Source organism: Sander lucioperca, chromosome 17, assembly GCF_008315115.2.
Source record: "Sander lucioperca isolate FBNREF2018 chromosome 17, SLUC_FBN_1.2, whole genome shotgun sequence".
NCBI classification, from domain to species: Eukaryota; Metazoa; Chordata; class Actinopteri; order Perciformes; family Percidae; genus Sander; species Sander lucioperca.
In genome coordinates this window covers 12,872,596-12,889,202 of record NC_050189.1, presented here as the reverse complement: position 1 = coordinate 12,889,202, position 16,607 = coordinate 12,872,596, and the positions used below count along the sequence as shown (strand labels likewise).

The 16,607-nt window shown below is 40.1% G+C and overlaps 1 protein-coding gene across 3 annotated transcripts in view; it reads right to left on the bottom strand.

Moving 5' to 3' along the window:
* LOC116063676 overlaps window positions 1–16,087 on the bottom strand; it is a 35,717-nt gene extending 19,630 nt beyond the window's left edge. For 2 of the 3 annotated variants that reach the window (XM_031318593.2, XM_035994015.1), the window contains exons 1-9: window positions 16,005–16,081; window positions 15,731–15,860; window positions 13,571–13,726; window positions 8,439–8,576; window positions 8,022–8,173; window positions 5,129–5,232; window positions 4,851–5,040; window positions 4,444–4,575; window positions 521–664 (exon numbers count right to left, since the gene is read on the bottom strand). In XM_031318593.2, coding sequence (XP_031174453.2) covers window positions 521–664; window positions 4,444–4,575; window positions 4,851–5,040; window positions 5,129–5,232; window positions 8,022–8,173; window positions 8,439–8,576; window positions 13,571–13,726; window positions 15,731–15,860 — 1,146 coding nt within the window. In that variant the 5' untranslated portion in view covers window positions 16,005–16,081. Of the gene's footprint in view, window positions 1–520; window positions 665–4,443; window positions 4,576–4,850; window positions 5,041–5,128; window positions 5,233–8,021; window positions 8,174–8,438; window positions 8,577–13,570; window positions 13,727–15,730; window positions 15,861–16,004 lie in introns of all 3 variants that reach the window. The other variant, XR_004895555.1, reaches the window with a different exon arrangement.
* Window positions 16,088–16,607: the final 520 nt, after the last annotated feature.

The following is a 16,607-nucleotide window of genomic DNA, read 5'->3' as shown; positions in this document are numbered from 1 at the left end:
CACATTTATTTTAACCCAATCTGTGATATTTTTCTAAACCTAAACAAATAGTTCTGTTTCACAATATTAACCACGTTTCAAACTGCGACCGCAGTCGTTAAATAGAATGGTCATATTTCGTAAGATACGTTGCACATTTATATTGTACATTGATGAATGCGAACCATACGGGAGAACACATGAACTGTACTAAAAACACCTTTTCAAGTGGACTTGGCATGGATCATGTTCACACTAATCAAACGAACTGGACTTGGGGTCAAATCTATTCTGATACGTTCCAGGTCCCTGATCCGAATGCACTATTAGTAAAAGCCCCCTTACTGCATTACATTATATTTTTATATTTTGAATTGTCACCTGTATTTTACTTTACATGAAAAAAGATGTTTTCACCATAAATCGCTGCATTAAAATGTATCAGAATGCAAGAAATGAAGTGTTTGACGCTCAAAATTTCCTCAATTGCCTCATCACCTCTGTGAATTTCGATTCTGCCTCCAAACTAATGTAGAAATACCTTTGCTTCAGATAAGAGGTGTGCCCAGCAGTATGTTGAATACTCAAAGACATCAAGGTCATCAATGATCCTGTCTCCACGTTTTGTTCCAAGCGTTGGCAAAAGCTCTCTAAAGAGCATGTACAAGCCTTCAACCACTGCGATCTACAGGAATAGAAAAATGTGTTACGCGGAGGCAGGGAAAAGTGGGCCCAAACGCAGAGATGAGACAGGCAGGCAGGCAGGAAAAGGTTGCACACGATGATTTATTTGCAGGAAGCAAATACGAACAAAAAATGCAAAACAGACTGCATGAGGGGTACAAACTGAGGCAGGCAAAAAACTAAGTCCAGAATCAAGGTCAAACAAAAGAACAGGTTATCAAAAGCGGGAACACAAAGAGCGCAGGGAAGATACAGACACACAGAGTGAGCATACTAACAGACACGAACGGATAAAAAAACGATCTAACAAGAGACAAAGGCAAACACTAATCAATAATACAGGTAATAGAAATGGAACAAAATACAAAGCAAAACACCGAAACCATGACAACATGAAGACAATAACATTTCAAGCCAAATAATGAAACAAAATGAATGATGCTTCAGTTTAAAAACAATGCAGTGTTAATGTGAATGTACTCAAACCTTCAAAACACTTCAAAACGATCAGTTCTGGAAGAAGTATTCAGATCCTTTACTCAAGTAAAAAGTACTAATACCACACTGTAAAAAATACTAAAAAAAAATGAAAATAAAAAAGTAGAATTCCTGCATTGAAATTGTTCCTTAAGTAAAAGGATGCAAGTATCATCAGGAAGATGTACTTAAAGTATTAAAAGTAAAAGTACTCAATGCAGAAAAATCCTCACATTTTAGAAAGTGTAAATGGTAGCACTTCAAATTACGGCTCGGTAATAAGATGGTAATAGTGGGGTAACAGTGGGATAATAAAGAGGTAATATATAGGTAATAACATGTAATTACCAAAGTAATAACTAGGTAATACATCACAGTAATAAGATGTAATACTGGGGTAATAAGGTGATAAGAAGTTGTACAGAGGGTTAGGGTTAGGTGAACAGATGTAATAACATGCAATTACCAATGTAATAAGTAGGAAAGGGTTCGATAATAACCATATGTACATCTGGGTAATGGTAATATAGTTATATTAATATTGTAATAACATGGGGTAATATATGTTGATGTTTTCACAGTATTATAGGCTACTATCGGCATAACACCTTCCAAATTAGATAGAACTTCTTGGAATTTAAAATTGGTAATTACTGTTTTGGTTTTGGACATTTCTGTTACCTGTTTGTATATTTCTGTTGCTGTTTCCTGTTTTTGTATATGTATTCTGTATTTTTCTGTTCCCTGTCTTGGTAATTTATCCTGTGTTGTGTATTGTGGTCTGTGTATATTTTGTGGTGTATTTTTCTGTTGGGCATTTCCCTGTTTATGTTCTGTTTCCTGTTTTATTTTGATAAAAGTCTGTCTTGAGTCTGTTTTCTGTCTTGTCATGTCAAGTTTTACGTCCCTTGGTTTCCCTCCTGTGTGATTGTCTGATGTGCTCCACCTGTTCCCCCAGCCCTGGTGTCACCTGTCTTGCGTCTTCTCGTTACCTAGTTTATTTAGCTCCTGTGTTTCCTTTGTCTGGTCTCAGATTGTTTTGTATCCGTTCGCGTCCGTTTTGTGTTTGTTGCTGCCTGTGTTTTGCCCGTCAGCCTGTGCATGTTATCGCCTGTTGCCGTTGCTTTTTTGATTTCTCCCTGTGTGACTTTGTGAGTTTTTCCAGTCTCTGTACTGCCGTTTTTTGTTATATTAAATCCTGAAGTTCAAACCATCTCCTGCCTGCCTGCCTCTCCCTGCATTTGGGTCCTCTATGTCCCGCTAACCAACACATTAACAATCTGACCATCATGGACCCAGCGGAGGAGCTTCTATTCAAGGAGAAGGTTTTAGAGTTCGGCCAGACTGTGCAGAGCCTTTTTTGCTCTTCGCCAGACCAGTATTCTCCTCTCTTGGAGAGGCTCGCCATTCAGCGGCATTGGTTTTCGGAGAGGCCCTGGGTGAGTCACTTTGTTCCCCAGCTAGATGTATTTAAGAAGTGGCTAGAGCATTTCTTACAAACCACTTCCAGTGACTCACCCACCAGCCTGCTTGTTAACACCCATGCAACCTGCTCAGTATACGCGCCCAACCAGCAGTCCCTTGAGGATGTCCGCCCGGCCGAACCCACCTGCACCCACAGAGGTCGAAGACGGGGAAAAGGACGTTATGGCTCCCGGCGCCATGCCCCGCTCTTCACCCCAGAGTCCTCGCTCCCTAGCGTCCCCGAGCTGGCGTGCAACCCTTCTGTTCCCGAGCTGACGTGCAGCTCTCCTGACCCTGGGCTGACGTGCAGCTCTCCTGACCCTGGGATGATGTGCAGCTCTCCCGACCCTGGGCTGGCGTACAGCCCTCCTGATCCTGGGCTGGCGTGCAGCTCTCCTGACCCCGGGCTAGCTAGCAACCTCCCGGAATCCAGGCTAGCAAGGAGCCTCCCTGATCCCCGGCTGGCTAGCAGCCTCTCAAATTCCCCGATGGCTAGCAACCTCCCTGAGTCCCGGCTAGCTAGCCACCCCCCTGAGTCCCGGCTAGCTAGCCGCCCCCCTGAGTCCCGGCTAGCTAGCCGCCCCCCTGAGTCCCGTCTAGCTAGCAGCCCTCCTGAGCCCCGGCTGGCTAGCAGCCCTCCTGAGCCCCGGCTGGCTAGCAGCCTCCCTGAGCCCCGGCTAGCTAGCAGCCTCCCTGAGCCCCGGCTAGCTAGCCGCCCCCCTGAGTCCCGGCTAGCTAGCAGCCCCCCTGAATCCAGGCTAGCTAGCAGCCTCTCTGAGTCCCGGCTAGCTAGCAGCCTCCCTGAGCCCCGGCTAGCTAGCAGCCTCCCTAGTATCCCCAAGCTCCCTAGCACTCCCAATATTACCATGTAATACAATAGAAACAGGCAGTTTCTCATTTTGCGGCACTGATTCATGGAAATTACACATAAATTACCAGAAGCATTTCCAGGTAATCTCTACACCTGTTATTCTAATATTACCATGTAATACAATTGAAATGGGCAGTTTTGCATTTTGTGGCACTGATTAATGGAAATTACACAGAAACTACCAGATGTGTTTCCAGGTAAGAAGTCACAAGATTAAACATGTAATTTGTAAAAAAAAGAAATTACCTTGAAACAAAAGCGAAATGTTTGGAACATAAAGGGTGGATGAATTTCCAAGAAGTTTTATCTAATTTGGAAGGTATTACGCCGATAGTAGCCTATAATACTGTGAAAACATCAACATATATTACCCTATTATTACCATGTTATTACAATATTAATATAACTATATTACCATTACCCAGATATACATATGGTTATTATCGAACCCTTTCCTACTTATTACTTTGGTAATTACATGTTATTACCTATATATTACCTCTTTATTATCACACTGTTACCCCACTATTACCATCTTATTACTGAGCCGCAATTTGAAGCGCTACCAAGGATCCAAACCGTTTTGTGTTTAATGGTCTCATCATTTCAGCTGGACTTGTAGGCCGTTATATTGTTGGCTAGTTTACTTTAGAATAAAACATCAGATTTTATAAACTACATGTGTTTTGTGTGCAAAAGTCTTAACTTGTAAAGTAAAAGTCAGATGAATGTAGTGGAGTAAAAAGTACAATATTTCTCTCTGAAATGTAGCGGTGTAGAAGTAGAAAGTGGCATGAAAAGACTCAAGTGCAATACAAGTACCTCAACATTTGTACTGAAGTATAGCAATGGAGTAAATGTACTTAATTCCATTTCACTGCTGAAAAAGTGGTCCATGCAAATACCTTTATTTATAAGGCGCCTTTTTATTTTCATGAGAAAAAGGTAATGAAAGTGATCTTGCATACCTTCTGATTCCTGGATATGACCTCATTCCTCCAGAGGAACTGATACAAACTTTGGGCCAGAGGGTTACATCCAGTCAGTTTGCGTACGTATGCAATGAGAGTTTTGTTTCCAAGTCCTAGACCCCTATTTTTCTGTAGTGGAAAATATCAAAACAATTACAAACTACATTGGGCACATACAGAGGGGAAAGAGCATCTAAAAGAGTTAAACACTGTAAAGAGTTTGTAGTTCCTTTCTTGAAAAGTTTGTCCAATTTTGATGCCAAAAAACAAACACACACACTGCTGTTTGTCTGAACTGCATGTGTGCGCAATAAATCAATATGTGGCAGGGTGGGAGATAAACAATTACGTAAAAAATAAATAGATCCGCATTTCAAACAGATATATCATGAAACTGTGCTTACAATGATATAAAGTGAAGACAAGAAGACACTGATTCCTTTGGGGGTTTGTTGCACTGAGGGCACAACATCATCGATGAAGAATTCGTTGTGGTCTGAAACGTCTTCAGGAAACGTGGACAGGGAGAAGTGCACGGTCGACCCATCTGAGATCCCACAACTTTCCAATGTGTCGCCACTACCATGTCCGCCTCTGAAAATATAGATAAGCACATCCGAATCAGTATCACTATTTAGATCAAAAGCCATACTATTTATGGAATACAATATTTCTGACATACTTGTAATGAAGAACATGTCCTGGGATTCCACTTTCATTGGCGAGCTTGTTCTTCAAATTAGCTATTGTGTCGCTTGCCAAATTCACTGTCACCTCAAAGTCTCCCTAGATCAAATATTCAAAATAGAAAATTATAGCACCACTTGCTGGTGGATGTGTGTAATTATTGGTGTCTTAGGTATGTACACCAGTCTATACAGTACCACCCCTGAAATTCTCACTTGCAAAACTGATAAAGGGAAAAAGTAAATCAAAGGGAATTAAAAGCGCCGTCCTCTAAGTTAGGGAGGAAATATTTATTCATAAATCAAATTGAAAGTCCAAAGAGAAATTGAAAGTCCAAAGAGAAAACGAAGTGAGATCAAATTAAAAATATTATTTTTTTAAATTTTCCATTGATCAAATTAAAAATATTATTTTTTTTTTTTTAATTTTCCATTTGGCTTTTCCATTTGGATTTAATATTTGGCTTTTGAATTTCAATTTAACATTGGCTTTTCCATTTGGATTTAATATTTGGCTTTTGAATTTCAATTTAACTTTGGATTTTCATTTGGATTTAATATTTGGCTTTTGAATTTCCATTTAACATTAGCTTTTCATTTGGACTTGACACATGTCAATGTAAATGAGGAGGTGTGGCCCAAAGGCTGGTGGGAGGGTCTGAAACGAAAGGGGTGCAGAGGCACCTTATGAACAACAGGGGGAGCTGACTGCTGGGGAGCACACTGTTGAGGAGCATCTGTCTGCAGCTTGGCCACCAGGCTGGCTTAGCCTCTTATTTCACATGATAAAAACTGATGATGTAGGCTAAACACAAACAACATTTCATGCAACAACAGTGAAGTTTTCATGTAGTTACTATAATTGGGCCCGTGTTAGTGAGGACTACATTAGGACTGTATTTAAAGCTGATTCTGGTTTCCAACTTCGTCCCAGGTGTGTCTGTTTAAAACAGTGGTGTGAGGTGCATGTCCGCGCTATTCTCCGACATGTACTCACAACAATCACTCCTGATTGACGGCCTTTTGTACAGCCCGTGTACTTTTTCGTTCATTTTATTTCCGATTTTGAAACGATATCCAAATTTGAAAAATGGGTCATTTTAAACCTTGTTAATATTGATGACAATGTGTTGTGAAAACGAGCCATATTTCAGGAAATAAACTTGTCCATGATTCTATTGAGAGACTTCTAGCTGACAGCGGTGTCTGTGAGCATCACTGGCCGGCCAGCAGGGAGGCGATCCCGGCCGCCACCATGCAGCTGGCTGTCCCGTCAGACTGAAGCTTCTGACAACATCGGAGAAAATGTGCAGTTGGCCATCAATGTTTGTAAAACTGTCCATATTCAAACTCTACACAGTTAATTGCTCGCATAAAAAAGTCTCAATAGTGAATTTAGTGGTGAAATAGACAAAAATTGTAAAAAGTTTCCAGTTGTTTACTGCTGCAGCTACGGCAAACTCCCGATCTAGATTATAGAATCGATTGCTTTTTTATAATTTCCATCTGCTATTTCACACACGTTTTCCATTTGAACCCATTGTCATCAATATTAACAAGGTTTAAAATGACCCATTTATCAAATTTGGATATTGTTTCAAAATCGGAAATCAAATGAACGAAAAAGTAGCATACACGGGCTGTACAAAAGGCCGTCAATCAGGAGTTATTGTTGTCGTAGAATAGCGCGGACACGCACCTCACACCGCGCGCACCACCCGGAGAAAAAAGTGAGAGGTCGCAGTTCGGACGATGACTACCCGGTTGAGATTGTGTGTGTGTGTGTGTGTGTGTGTGTGTGTGTGTGTGTGTGTGTGTGTGTGTGAAACATCAAAAGAGAGAAGTTGTCTCCGTCCGTGTTTTAAACAGACACACCTGGGGCGAAGTTGGAAACCAGAATCAGCTTTAAATACAGTCCTAATCTAGTCCTCACTAACACGGGCCCAATTATAGTATCTACATGAAAACTTCACTGTTGTTGCATGAAATGTGGTTTGTGTTTAGCCTACATCATCAGTTTCTATCATGTGAAATAAGAGGATAAGCCAGCCTGGTGGCCAAGCTGCAGACAGATGCTCAACAGTGTGCTCCCCAGCAGTCAGCCCCCCCTGCTGTTCATAAGGTGCCTATGCACCCCTTTTGTTTCAGACCCTCCCACCAGCCTTTGGGCCACGCCTCCTCATTTACATTGACATGTATCAAGTCCAAATTAAAAGCCAATGTTAAATGGAAATCGAAAAGCCAAATATTAAATCCAAATGGAAAAGCCAAATGGAAAATTAAAAAAATATATATATATTTTTAATTTGATCAATGGAAAATTAAAAAAAAATATAATTTTAATTTGATCTCGCTTCGTTTTCTCTTTGGACTTTCAATTTCTCTTTGAACTTTCAATTTGAATTATGAATAAATATTTCCTCCATATTAAGTAGTTCACACCTAGGAAGTTTAGACAGGGACAGTGCACAATTGAACATTAACCTTTTATAAAAATGAGGAGATGCATTGTACCAGGTTTTAGCACAATTGCTATTTTTCGCTATTTCTCCCTGGGCAGGTAGATAGAACACTAAATGAATAACAGAATTCAATGCAAATGGAATACAAAACACCAGGTTATACAATTTAACAAACACTGTTCACATTTCCCACACCACCTAATCACGATAATTCACAAATATCTACAAAGATTTTAACATCTTTTACTTATACAAAAGGAAAAGCAGCAGGGATGAAAAATCAAAGTATTTAGGTTAACTTTAACACCTCCGGTTCAGACAAAAGAAGCAATATTTACAACTGATAGCCATTTTATTATATCCAGAAGTCTTCGATGCTGCTTAGTTAAGAGGAAGAAATTCCCTACAGTACTGTACATAAACTTACCTTGAGCATGATGTGGCATCGAACTGTATCAGTCTCGTAGGTTTCAGTAACCTCTCGCGTCAGCATGTGAGGAGCTGCTCTCAGGTTCTCCTTTGGTGTGAATATGGCATAGATTACATCCTTATTTTCAATATGTCTGTCTTTTAAAGACCCTGTAGGTGAACAAAACAAACACTTTACCTATTTTGTTGCTGAGCTTTTACAGAAGTCACAGGGTGGATTTCTGTTTTGCTTTCCTTTTTCCAAAGCCACTTGGTATATTAGTTTTCATGTGGCGAGAGAACATTCCAAATTATTCTGATGATAATTTTCTTTGTAGAACAATTAGACAAGCTTATATAAAGGCCTAATAACTGTTGAAAAGTCCTTAACTGTGGTGCATTATCACACTGAATAAAGACCTAGAATCTAGCTTACATGTGTTGAAGAAGGGATCATCTGTCAAAGGCATTCCATCCACTGTGTAGAGACAGACCCCTTTGGATTGATTTACACTTTCAAGGTGACAGATCCTCAACATTAAATCTTCAACTGTGTTATGTGCGGGATCCATATCTGCAAATTTGAAATGACCATGGTAAAAGTATAAAATGGCATGTGGGATACAATGATACTGCACACAATACTGTGTCATGTCCTGTGTGCTGCATGCTATACCCAGGCGCCAGCCCTCGCCTGTCAGGTCTGTCATAGGATGGACTTAAAGGACAATTCCGGTGCAAAACGAACCTAGGGGTTAATAACACATGTACAGAGTCGACCATTCCCTGGGATGTGTTTTCATGCTAATCGAATGTGTTTGTAGCCTGAAACAAGCTAGCGCGAACCGCTGATTACCTTACAACGCTAGTATTTGGGGCACTTGGAAAGTAAAAACAAATCGCTATTTCTATACCATTGACAAGGGTCAAAATAGCACCACACTTCCACGGTAGCATAATGAGGGTCCCTATATGTAAACCAAAGCATTGAGAACTTTGTAATTGTACAGACAGTTTATTAAAAAGATAGTTTAGAAAGACAGTAGCGTTCTCGTATACAGGCGTTCTTGGGAATACAGTCATGAGCAGTCGAACGACGAACCCCGTGCAACCAGTAACCAGTAACATAGCTCAAACACAGCGTTAATGATTCGACTGCTCATGACTGTTTTCCCAAGATGCCGCCCGCATGTAAACATGAACGCTACTGTCTTTATAATCTATCTTTTTAATAAACTGTCTGTACACTTACAACGTTCTCGATGCTTCGGTTTACATGTAGGGACCCTCATTATGCTACCCATAGGCGGCGCCTAGCTATTATTAGGGGTGCTGAAGCACCACCCTAAATATCCTCTCAGCCCCCCTGAAAAATAAAGTCCTTATCATTGTGATTTTGTGAAATCCTTTAGTGCTCAAACCTTATTACTTTTGCAAACCTGATTTTAGCGATGGAATAGGATCAATGATGACAGGCTCAGCTCAGTTGTAGCCTAAAGTCAACAGCCATAATAAAAATAAATAAAAAAAAAGTTAACATCCTATCTGTGATTCCCTGAAGGAGTAGGCTATGTCTGTGATTGGTGGGGGCCTCAGTCTACTGTTCAGTCTCCGCAGATAACTTTGGGGAACATGAAAAATAATTCGACCTGACGGATCATTAGACTCATTTATATCAGAACTGAAACACTGGAACAACAAACCCTGACCCACAGTCTGTTTCCCCAAAGATGGATATACATTTCTTTTTTAAAAGAAAACAGCCAGGTTCAGGTGAGAAAGTATAAGATAAGTCTTTAACATTATTCCAATGCAACCCTATATTCACATATGTTATAAATAGGGGAATTTATAACCTTTGGTAGCCTACATGATACATTTCAAAGGCTGTTCCAGCTGTCAATAGACACTGGTGTAGTTCCTTGTGTATGGAAAAAAATCTTTGATTGTGCCCGTACCCAAAAACAATAAACCTAGGGAACTTAATGACCCTGTTGCCCTAACATCCAGAGCAATCAAATGTTTTGAAAAAATTATCTTGAAACAGCTTTTATGTGAGGTCACACCATCCTTAGACCCAAACCAATTTGCTTATCGTGCAGACAGAGGGGTTGAAGATGCACTGCTGACCCTGATAAACAACACATATGAGCACCTTGAACAGGCACAGAGTCTTGTCAAGATTGTGTTCATAGACTTCAGCAGTGCCTTCAAAAAATCGAACCCCACCTGATGGTAAAAAAAAAAACTGGTACACCTCGGGGTTAACCCAAGATTATTTTTGTGGATTTTTGACTTTTTGACGAACCATAGTCAACAAGTCAAATTCAACTTGTGTGTCTCATCGTTAAAAGCCATAAATACAGGGGCACCACAAGGGTGAATTCTGTCTCCTATTCTATACACTTTATACACCAATAACTGCCAAGCAACCTCCTCAGACCACACTTATAATGATACAGCATTATTGGGTTTTGTAAAGTCTAATATTGCATCCCTAGAGGGTTTTGAGAGGGAGGTGCAGGGTTTTACTAAATGGTGTACAGATAATTTCCTTGTGGTTAATGCGAAGAAAACAAAGGAGATGACCATAGATTTTAATAAAAAGGGAATTATAGTTCCACCTTCAAATATAAATGGTGTGGTGGTAGAGCGGGTTACAACATACACATATTTGGGTGTTGAAATAGACAATAAACTGACATTTAAAGAATGTGCACAAAACAAGTCCAAAAAGTTGCAGAAGAGGATTTGTTTTCTAAGGAAACTCAATAATTTTAGAATAGACCGCTGTATTCTTCAGATGTTTTACAAAGCTCTCTTGCAGAGTGTCTTATCATTTGGCCTTATTTATGCCTTTGGTAACATGTATATTAAGGATCAGAAGAAACTGCAACGAATAGTCAAAACAGCCAGTAAGATCATTGGAATTGCTCAACTGTACAATGACCTTAGTTTAAAAAAGACAGAACAAATTCTAAATGATTCAACCCACCCTCTTCATCAGAATTTTCTAAGAAGCAACAGGTCAAGTGGCAGACTCCTGCAAAGGAAAATTAAGACTACAAGGTACAGCAAGTCTTTTGTGCCTAAGCAATTAGACTGCACAATAACAGACTTATAAGATCTTAGGCATCTTAAACTATGAGCATACTGTATATATCAACACTCAACTTTTAAATACATGCTTGTCATGTATGTATATGTTTCCTAAATGTTTTTCCTGCCTTGTCTGTCTTGTCCTTGTTTTCTGTCTTTTCATATTTTGTATTTATATTTTTAATGTTATGCAGTAGGCTGTATAACGATGGAGTGTGTAATGGTGACTTTCCTATTTGTGGATATTAAAGTTTACCTTGAACCTTGAACATTCTCTGTTGATTAGTTGATTACATTTGCCTTCTGGTTGACAGCACAAAGGAGTGAGGAGAATAGAGAGGGAGAAGGGCAGAGAGAGCAAGATAGGTAGCTAGGTAGCCTATAAGACATATATAGTAGGACTACTGTGTTTTGTTTTCTCTTTTATTTGAAGATTATTTTCTAGTTGATTACAAAATGTTTTGTATGTGATTGTCAGTGATATGACGGAGGGAGGGGGATAGAGAGAGAGAGCAGGATGGAGAGAGAGTGGACAAAGAGAGTGACCTGGAACAACCAGGTGAGAAAGTGGACATATATTGTACAGGCGAAAACACTTATATATTATACAACTGAATTTAGGTTGTATTCATTCATTATTCGTTCATTGCTTATTGTGATATTCGACTTCCATTGATATATACATATACATATGATACATATTATTCATTGGCACTCTGATTTATTTCCTGTATTGCATAATAATCATTAAAGTTGGTCTTCTGAGATTTATTGATGTCTTACTTATCATATAATGTAGTTGTTGTATAAGAGTAAATGCTTTTATTATCAGGCCCAGGCTCTTAAGAAAAAGAGATGATGGATTTTCCCCATCTGGTTCAGAGGCATTATTAGATTAGATTATTCATCATAACCCTGTATAACCATATCAGTTTCTATCAATGATGCAAATGAAAAAGAAACAGCAGAAAAAAACATGAATAATCCTGTCTAAAAATATTTTAAGGCTTATTTTACCAGTTCAAGGTATGTGCTGCAATAATCATGCTTTGTAGTTGCCATCTTTTTTCACAGCAGATGCCTTGAATCTGTTGATAGTTTGTCATAATTGCATGTCTCAATCTGTCTCTTTCTTAACCTCAAAACTCACCAGAAGTTATAATTTAAGGGTTTAAAAAAAAAAAAAATCTTACAGGGGAGCATGCCCGGACCCCCCTAGCTTAACTGCTATCAACTGCTCATTACCCCAAAGGTCAGATCCTAGAATCACCCCTGATGCTACCATTGAACTGTGGTGAGCCTTGTTAGTGGTATAAAATAACAATTTACATTGCATTGTAGTATACAGGAGTAAAATGTAGGCTACACCGTATGTACACACAAATTAGCTGTGCATTGTGGGTATTTTATAGTGGACTATGTAGTGAATGAAATTAACCGCGGAGAATTCGAACACCACTACAAAATGGCGAACACACTATATAGTGCACTATTTCCATGATAGGGAACGGTTTCCAACACAGCTACAGAGTGAGGCAACCTGAAAGGAGACACAGTCTGAGTATCAAAATAAAACAGGAAGTGTCAAATATTGACTCGTCACTAATATTAGGCTCGTTCGAGATGAGCCAGATCTGCGCAGAATCGATCACCTGCGATCGCCGCCCAATACATGCCGGTTAGATTTGTGTCCGACTTGATCCCGACTTGCTCTGACGTCATGCACACGTGGGCAATGATAACCTCACGAGATCAAGGCGGCCGCAGGTTTGAGACGCAGGCAGCGCAGTTGCTTTTCACCGACTGCAAGACCCAGGCGGACCCAGGGCATGCTGGGAAATGCCGGCCACTCAGCTGATCTAACTTTGGTACAGAATCGACTCAACATTGATTTTGAATTGGAGGGATTTTAACTGCTATTTGTCTGATTTAAAGGCTTATTCTGTACAAACCAAATGTGTGGCTGATAGTTACATTTAGAAGTCAGAGAGACTAAATTTGTTCAGATTATGGATCATCTACAGTGTGTTGTTAATTAAAATCCGCAACAGATCGCATGTAGACAGCTACTCTGTCATAATAAAAACAACTTGAGACTTGTGTACAAGCTGATATATGGGTCTGATAACATTTTATTAAATCAGAATCTGACCTAACAGGATGTGAGTGTTTCTGTCACTTCCTGTTCAGCCTGAAGGCTGCTGGAAATGTCTGGAAACTGGACGACTTGACAGCGGAGTTTTGTCACCGCCCCCGGCTGCTGCCGCTGTTTTGCTATTCAGATATGTCACATTTGATGATGACAAATCTGATTATATTGGGCATGTCTAGAGAATATAAAAAAGGCTGCTTCTAATTATTATTTTTTTTTTTTTTACACAGTTTTTGCCGATTGCTTACACTCTGAAATCAAAAAGTTTAGTGGAAAAAAAGCTTAAGAATATTTAATAAATTAGGTTAATTTCTTACCTCTGATATATTTTGGTTCAGGGCATTTGGGGTACGTGTACTGCAGACAGAAGGACTCCAACGACTTCTTCACAGACATTGCAGCCGCTGGAGCTCTGAGTCTGCGAATATAGTCTTTCATGGTCGAAAAACGATTCCTTTCCACCTGACTTAATCCTGTTTGGAAATATGTGTGATTATTTTAATTGTACATTTTAATATAGCAAACTGTTTTATTTGGACCATTACTTGAAATATCCATTATAGCGTTAAACAAATGAATTTAAGCTCTATAATTAGCCTACAAAAGAAATAAATATTCCAAACTTATGAGTGGCTTTCGTAGTAATTTTTTGGAGGATAAATTAAACTGACTTTTGGTTATATTACTACTTTTTACTGCATATGTTTAAGCATAGTCTATGCAAATACTGAAAATCTGTGTATTTTTATGTTTAAGACCAAAGTTCATATCTTCACAGGGGTGGCTGTGGTTCAGTTGTAGAGCCTGCCAATCGGAAGGTTGGTGGTTCGATCCCTGGCCCTGCAGTCCCATGTCGAAGTGTCCTTGGGCAAGACACTGAACCCCGAGTTGCGCATCGGAGTGTAAGGGCGTTTTCACACATACCTCATTTGGTCCGGACTTTCGGACTTTTTAGTTTGATCCGAACCAAAATTAGAGGTGTGAAACCTCCCCTGGACCACGGTCCGGATCAAAAGACCAAATTTTGGTCAGATAAAAAGAGGTGGTCTCGGTCCGGACCAAACTGAACCATGGTCCGGTTCGTTTACAGTGTGAAAGCATTTTTTGGATAGTTCGGACTTTCGGACCAAATACAAGAAGCTCTGGCAGGCTCTCCTTGTGTTACAAGACCGGGGAATAGCTCCTTTAAGGAATAACTTGGTGCTTAGTGTGTAGGCTACATGAGAGAGTGAGAGTGACGATGAATGAGCTCAGAGCAGACAGCTTTCGGCTATCAGAGCTGAGAATACATCAGCAGTTTATTTGTTAAGTGGTAGTAAATGTACAGTGTAGGTTTCCGTTTGTCTCTGAATAAATTCTCCAGAAAGAAAGTTCCCGTGTCTTGTTTCTCAACAACACAACAAAACACAAAGAGCCGCGGCAGTAGAGGAGAGCAGCAGTCAGTAGGAGAGAGCAGCAGTCAGTAGGAGAGAGCAGCAGTCAGTAGGGGAGAGCAGCAGTCAGTAGGAGAGAGCAGCAGTCAGTAGGAGAGAGCAGCAGTCAGTAGGAGAGAGCAGCAGTCAGTAGGAGAGAGCAGCAGTCAGTAGGGGAGAGCAGCAGTCAGTAGGAGAGAGCAGCAGTCAGTAGGAGAGAGCAGCAGTCAGTAGGAGAGAGCAGCAGTCAGTAGGAGAGAGCAGCAGTCAGTAGGGGAGAGCAGCAGTCAGTAGGGGAGATCAGCAGTCAGTAGGAGAGAGCAGCAGTCAGTAGAGGACAGCAGCAGTCAGTAGAGGAGATCAGCAGTCAGTAGGGGAGAGCAGCAGTCAGTAGGAGAGAGCAGCAGTCAGTAGGAGAGAGCAGCAGTCAGTAGGAGAGAGCAGCAGTCAGTAGGGGAGAGCAGCAGTCAGTAGGAGAGAGCAGCAGTCAGTAGGAGAGAACAGCAGTCAGTAGGGGAGAGCAGCAGTCAGTAGGGGAGAGCAGCAGTCAGTAGAGGAGAGCAGCAGTCAGCTGAAAAAACTCCGACACAGAGAGAGGAGACGAGAGGACGGGGAAGCCCGTCTACAAACCAATCAATTAGAAGTATCTGGAGACGCAGCTCACGTATGTGATGACGGCAGGACGTAGTTTAGTCACGTAGAGATCTTTAGTGCGCTTGCATAACTGCAGTGTGAAACCAAAACTTACCGGATCAAATGTTACAATGGAACAAAAACATGAACCTTGGTCCGGACCTTGGTTCGGACTTTCAGGTGTGAAAACGCCCTAAATGTCTGTGAATGTTTACCTGATGAGCAGGTGGCACCTTGTACGTGTATGAATGTGTGTGAGGGGTTCCACTACTGTGTAAAAGCGCTTTGAGTAGTTGTTAAGACTAGAAAAGCGCTATATAAATACAGTCCGTTTACATTAAAGAACTGAGAAAAAAAATCTTTGGTTGTTGCCTTTTAAGATCTAATTAATATTTTAGACTTGTAAGTGCTTTCACATTTCTTTACACTTACCGATGTTGTTCAAATCTTCATCTGTTACACCATCAATGAAATCTCTTTCATCCTTCACACCACGCTCACGAAATTTCAGGTAGTAAGATTCCAGTCTGTGCTGCGCAAGTAAATTGAATATTGCATCCATCTAAAACAAACATAAAAAAAACACACAAACAGCAGAATATTCCAACTAAAACCCATTACTACTCATAAGATATGAACTGATATCTTCAGTGATATTACAGTGTATTTCAGTTGTTTCAGTTTACTGTAAGCAGGACACACTTACCTTGATGTGTTCAAGATGGACGTGCAACAGTTTTCCCGTTTAGTTTAGTTTCTCTTTCCAATATATATAACTAACTGTAAGGTGTGGCTCCTTAGTGGAAAAAGAAACCAAATTTTACGAGCAACATAACACCTGTTTACGCGCTGCTGAGCTTGACAAGCCTTAAAACTAGCCAGTCCAGTCTGGTTTCTCTCTCTGCCAAATTCTTCTGGGTTGTTTGCTTAGTTTTGTCTTGCAACATCTTCATACACTACTTTACTAGTTTGTCTCAACTAACAAAGCCTACTTTTACACAAGATGGATTTTTTGGGCAATCAAAATTCCCAAAACAAAATAATTATAATAATATATTCTCTACTGCATTGTCCAAAACACTCACTCAATCCACTACTCCCTAAAATAGAATAGCAAATTGAGAATTACAAATATTGTTTGGGTCTATTACTGACATATTACTGTAATTTCAGCACCTTTTAATGATGCAACGATTGTGGGATTGTAAAAAAAAAAAAAAAGATAGATCTCCATGTTTTGTATTGTTACTAAAGATATATTTCATAAACAAAACCTACAGAACCAGTCTTTTTGGAAAGATGGACATGG